The 5,727-nt window shown below is 36.1% G+C and overlaps 1 protein-coding gene across 4 annotated transcripts in view; it reads right to left on the bottom strand.

Annotated features, from left to right (window-relative positions):
• The window catches only part of LOC111875044 (phosphonopyruvate decarboxylase), a 21,733-nt gene that overhangs the window by 15,333 nt on the left and 673 nt on the right, over positions 1-5,727 (bottom strand). Inside the window, exons 2-4 of one of the 4 annotated variants that reach the window (XM_033755701.1) lie at positions 5,357-5,495; positions 3,740-3,905; positions 2,471-2,618 (exon numbers count right to left, since the gene is read on the bottom strand). In XM_033755701.1, coding sequence (XP_033611592.1) covers positions 2,471-2,618; positions 3,740-3,841 — 250 coding nt within the window. In that variant the 5' untranslated portion in view covers positions 3,842-3,905; positions 5,357-5,495. Of the gene's footprint in view, positions 1-2,470; positions 2,619-3,739; positions 3,906-5,356; positions 5,701-5,727 lie in introns of those variants that run through there. The other 3 variants (XM_023871069.2, XM_023871067.2, XM_033755702.1) reach the window with 3 other exon arrangements.

The raw sequence follows: 5,727 nt of genomic DNA, 5'->3' as shown, positions 1-5,727 counted from the left end.
ATAATAATAATGTACTTTAAGAATACTACTGACAAAGTGCACAGTGCAGTGGATTCCTTAATAATGTGTTGCATGAAGATGGCCCCGTATGGCCAAAACATAGAGCGCATAAACATGGAAAGTATATATTGTTTTAATGACATTTTAAACATTTTAGTGAATTAATTGTGGATTAGTGTCATCTAAAATTATCATTAATATTGTTACATTGTAAACAGAAGAAGACTAAGTAATACTTCAATGTAAGATGATGCTGAAATATAATACAATGGGATAATATAACATATGCTGCTGTAAATTTATCTCTCCACATTATTATTAAGATACAGTGAAACTGAAATTAAATGGGAATCTTCCAGTATTATATAATTTCTCTGGTCCTGAGAATATAGAATGATAACTAATGTANGTAGACTCCAGGCAGGGAGATCCTTCTCCAGGTAAGCCAGTGTAAGCATTGTAAGTTTCTTGAAATACTGAAGGTGGTATTATCTGGTAACTTTTAACGCCGGACTTCGAAATAGTGGTAAGCTTGAGCTGGCCGGAGTTTATTTAAATGCCCGCTGCTGGTGCGCGTTTAAATGCCTGTTGCTACTCTGCGTTTAAATGTCCGTTCCTGTTTGGGTGCTTAAACAATTTTTACCATTGTGTTTAAAAATGCTGTATCTAACTCAATTTTTATGATAAATGGATGGAATTACCTTTATTCATATCAGCAAAGAACATAATGTCGCATATTATAACAGAAGATTTGAAAATTTTTATACATAGACTTATACTCTATTTCCAATATTTTTCTTTTAATTTTGATGAGTACTGCAAAAATTGTTTCCCAGTTCTTCACAGACTTGTTCTGCATTATAAATTCTTTTCTGTTTGTAACACTTGACAAAGTTAGCAGTCCCTGGAGTCATAAAACAGATGGAAGCAATAAAATCATTTGGTCTTCTGGTAGCACTGCTTACACTCTTTGGATTTTCGAATCTTTTGACTAAAGGACAGAAGAATGAAAGAATGGCTACTCAAGAGAAAGCTAGAGGGGTCCCTTCTTCAGTGCTAAGACCTTCCGTTATAGCTGCAAAAGATTACTGCCCTTTCTAGGGTCGTGAACAGACAGTTGCATCATGGCTGATACAGAGTGCATTCATAGTGAAATCGAATACTGTAGTTTCATTTTAGCCTATATATACATCAAGCAGATAACAACAAAAAAGGTACGTACATTGAATTTTACTATATATTTTTAACACATTAATCTGCAGAATCTGGAATAAAAGTATTGGCTCGTAGATGAGTTTGGGCATAACTCATACGTAATTCTTTTTTGCTGTTGTTCACTTAGGTATCATTTTAATTCCTCTATTGTGGTTTTACTCAAGTCTGTCTGGTAATTACTACATTTAAAAATAAATATTTAGGACTGTGCATGCGCTTCTACTAGCGGTGTGTGCGCGTGCTTCCACTAGCGGAGTTTAAATGCCCGACTGGCCAAAACGAGGTTCTTTGGCCATGACGACCATACTCATCACTGGCCCAATTGGGGCACTTTGGATGTTAAAAGTTAATTTTAGGTATAAAATTTTATACATTTCCTTTTTATTTTCAATTTTGATCGTTTTTTCCAAATCCAGGGAAGGGAGATGCCTGGCTTGCCCCACATCTTAACTGCCAACACACATTATTCAGAAATGTGCTTCATAGACTTTTTCTGAGAAGGAATATTTCTGTCTCAAAAGGGAAAGATTTGGCAATAGACAAAAGATATGAAGAATACTTGAAAGGAAACAAAAAATGTATATTACAGAGTGACATGTGCACAAGTAGCAAGTAGCAAGATATTAACTTTTAATCTGGATTAATATATTGTGACATGTTGCGCAAAGGAGAACCCCCCCCACCAGCAGTGACACGGCGGGTGAGTCAGCGCTCCCCTCCCCCTCCTCCGCACGGTAACGTAACGGTGACGCAACAGGATTGTTACGGTAGTAACAGTGGTTACTACCGCTAGCATTACTAGCAACACGGCGCCAGGCAACAAGGGTGCCTATTACGTGGCCGTTTTCCGTATGGTCCGATCAAGGCTACATGGGGAGCAGCGAAGGCTATTCACAGTCAGTTGTACTGAGTCAGTCAGTCAGGAGTCCTGGAGCTACCTCCGAGTTAGTGCCGAGTTAGCCAGCAACCAGTCAGTTGTATTGTGGCATTTGGAGTGTACTAGTTGTGATACTGCAGATAGCAGTAATCGTAAATCTGTAATTTGGGTGACTGTAAGTGCGAAGTGAAATAAAATTCGCTATACCAAATACGGCGTGAATATATAATTACTTTCATTCAGAAGTAAAAACCTGTATTAAACAGAAATCTGTCTGAAACAGGAAAGATGGTAGGTCCATTGTGATTTTGTTTCAAGCATATTCTACTGTAATTGCAAAACACAGTTGAAAAGTATTTTCCATTGTTAAAATGTTACCTTTAAGTAATGAGTCTGGAACACCACAGAAGAAACTTATACCAATATCACGTAGAGCCCTGTAGAAGTCACCAGGATCCAGAAAATCTCGAACAAGTTCTGTCATATGACCTCTTTCTAGATTTTGCTTTATTTGCTCTTGCACTTGCTGAAAGTAAATAAAATGATTTCACTTTCAATTCTTCTGTAAGATTCTTCAAAATTAACTAAGCAGTCAACAAAACAACTAGCTAACAGGTAACTACATAGAGCAGAGTCCTTCTTACAAGGCAGACAATTGCTTAGCTGGTCAAGATATTCCCTACCTTTTAGGGCACAAAAGTGATCATTACTGCATTCACAAAACCCCATCACTGGAACTTGACCTGAGCCAGTTGAATCCAGTCCAGTCAACTGAGATGCTTGACATATATTAAGAAGCTTATGAGGATGAAGGTATATGCAGAACAAGAGTTTCAGAAAGGCTCAAAATGGTTGAAGGAGGTAGCAAAGATGTGTCTGATGATACACAATGCAGGTATTCCCTCACCTACAGTGCCAATGAAAATGATGAAAAGGTCTGGTTTGTTCATTCAGCCAATGATTAACAATGAAAACAAGAGAGAATCTGTTTTTTTCTTTCTTCATTTTTTTCTCCCTTTCTCTTGAGTTCAATTTGGATAAAGAAACAAACTCATTTTGAAAGAGAACTTGAACATGAGAACTGTTTGCAAGAATACTGTGTCACACAATCAGAATAAGGAACAGTAACACTGAAGACTTGACATTTGTACTGATCATCCAAGTGAAGCAGGATATAAATAACATGATTTCTGAGGAAAGCATTGTGATTTGATAATAATTAGATATTGAAAAACGTTCTGTTGACCATAGCTGGCAGCACAGAACTGATAAGCTGACCTTGTAATTATTGCACTTGAAGTTGAAATACATTTCATATCCTTTCCACAGACAAGCATCTACTACCTCAAACAATACATGAAAACTAATCTCATTACTTTATAGCTACACCTTTGGGTAAACTCAAACATTTTCAGCATTTCCATACAGTACTTGTAATTTTTAACAGAAAGAATATATTTCATTTAGAATTTGAAATGTATTTAAAATCTACACCTGTATCAAATTTTGTTAGTCACCTATACCAAAATGAAAAATAAATCTGAACTTAAAGCAGTTCCCATGTTATTTCTGCACAAAAATTATATTAATAACACTTGTCTTTGAGCTATTACCACATAAAATTCAGGATGAAAAAAAAACATTTACCATATCTTGCACATCTCCAGGACTTCTAGTGCTGAAAGGAAGTCGACCAATTCTTATCTGAAGAGCACCCAATAATGTACGTCTTAACAGAACAGGGATCATCTTCTGGCACAGATTCTGTTAAAATAATTACTGTTCATGCATGTCCAAAATACATTATTCAAGTCTGCAGTCAAAAAAAGTAAAAAATTAGAATATACAAAACTATAATTTTGCCTGTGGCTTTATAGGGTGTGAAATTTGGTCTCTGACATTAAGGGAGGTACATAGACTGAGGGAGTTTCATAACTTGTACTCTTTGCCAAGCATAATCAATATGATCAAGTCAAGGAGGATGAGATGGGCAGGGCATGTAGCATGCACAGGAGAGAAGACATATAGGACATTGGTGGGAAAGCCAAGAAGAAAGAGATCACTAGAAAGACAAAGATGTAGGTGGGTGGATAATATTAAAATTGACCTTAGAGAGATAGGTTGGGATGGTAGGGACTGGATTGATCTGGCTCAGGAAAGAGACCAGTGGAGGGCTCTTGTGAACATAGTAATGAACCTTCGTATTTCCATAAATTGCTGGGAAGTTCTTGAGTAGCCACACAATTGGCAGTTTCTCAAGAAGGGCACAGCTACATGACGTTAGTTAGTCAGTCTTTAAAGAAATGATAACAGACAATTATCAGTTCATGCTTCAGTTGATGGATGATAAATCTTGTAGCCTTTGTCAGTCTGCATCAGCAGTCCAGAAAGTTAGCAACAAATTTATTTCAGCATGTTACAATGAGGATGGATGTAGATTACACACAATTTTAATATATGTAACTGTCTTCATGAATACTCAACAAATATTATTGGTACGTGCCACTGTCATGGGCATGTAATGGTTCCCAAGGATTAGACATTCCTTGCTTTCATTGAACTCAGTCTTTTGACAATGTATTTACCCAAGCACTGTACTGTGTCCTGAACCAGTCAAATCCAGGACAAAATATTCCATGACTACAGAGTCCAAGTCTGAACTATGACCACATCATATTTGGGTAAACATGAGTACAGGCTAAACCGGTGCTGGCAATGTGGTTAAACCCATCAGTTTAATAACTCCACATAGCAGAGTCCTTGAGAAGCTATTGACTACTGTCTTGAAATATATATGTTATAGAAATATATTCTAAAGATTATTAAATTCATATAACTGGAATATTACATAGAAAGAAGGAAAGATTGGATCAACTGAGTGCCTGTCAGTTTGTTTAGAAGGAATTTGCTACATCATATTAGTATGCCCAGTCAGTATTTCATTGTGTGTAATTAGTTTAAATTAATACAGGGATGTAAGAGAGGAGGATGGGTCATCAGATTTCATACAATTCCATAACCTAATCAACCATCCAACCAACATGTCCTAAGCTTACAATGCCTGGGTAAATATTAAAAAATCAAATTTTACAAGTTCTTAGATTTTCATTCATGGGACAGTGAACCCATCTTCTTACAAATATCAGTTATTCTGTGCAGAAAATTCAACATATATTATCAAAAAAAAAGTTAATATATGATATTATATTATTAGCATTTGATCTAGGAAGGCTATCCCATATCAGCTGATACATATATACATACCTTTAACTTTGTATGCTAATCCTGCTGATCAGGTCTGCTTTACTGCCATGTATCTGTGGGTACAACAAGTCAGCCTCCTTAAGCTGGGAACACATTGACTTATCTTATTGACCTTGGCTTGGCTCCTATTCAAATGCTGCTGTAAGGTCAATGTCAACATACAACATTATAAATTCATTCACCATTACTGAAGATATCATCAGGTTAACAAAACTGTAACTATAATAGAACTTTAAATGCATCTATATTATTAAAAGAATGAATCTGAATGCCTTAAAAATTACAAGCTAATGGACAGACTTTTCTTTGAATTATCATTTCCTTGATACCCCACATTCATCTATCATCAAGTACTGCTACACAGACTCATT

This window comes from Cryptotermes secundus, unplaced genomic scaffold (genome assembly GCF_002891405.2).
Source record: "Cryptotermes secundus unplaced genomic scaffold, Csec_1.0 scaffold1491, whole genome shotgun sequence".
Lineage (NCBI taxonomy): Eukaryota > Metazoa > Arthropoda > Insecta > Blattodea > Kalotermitidae > Cryptotermes > Cryptotermes secundus.
Note: the sequence above shows the minus strand (reverse complement) of the source record. Positions and strands in the feature narration are given on the sequence as shown.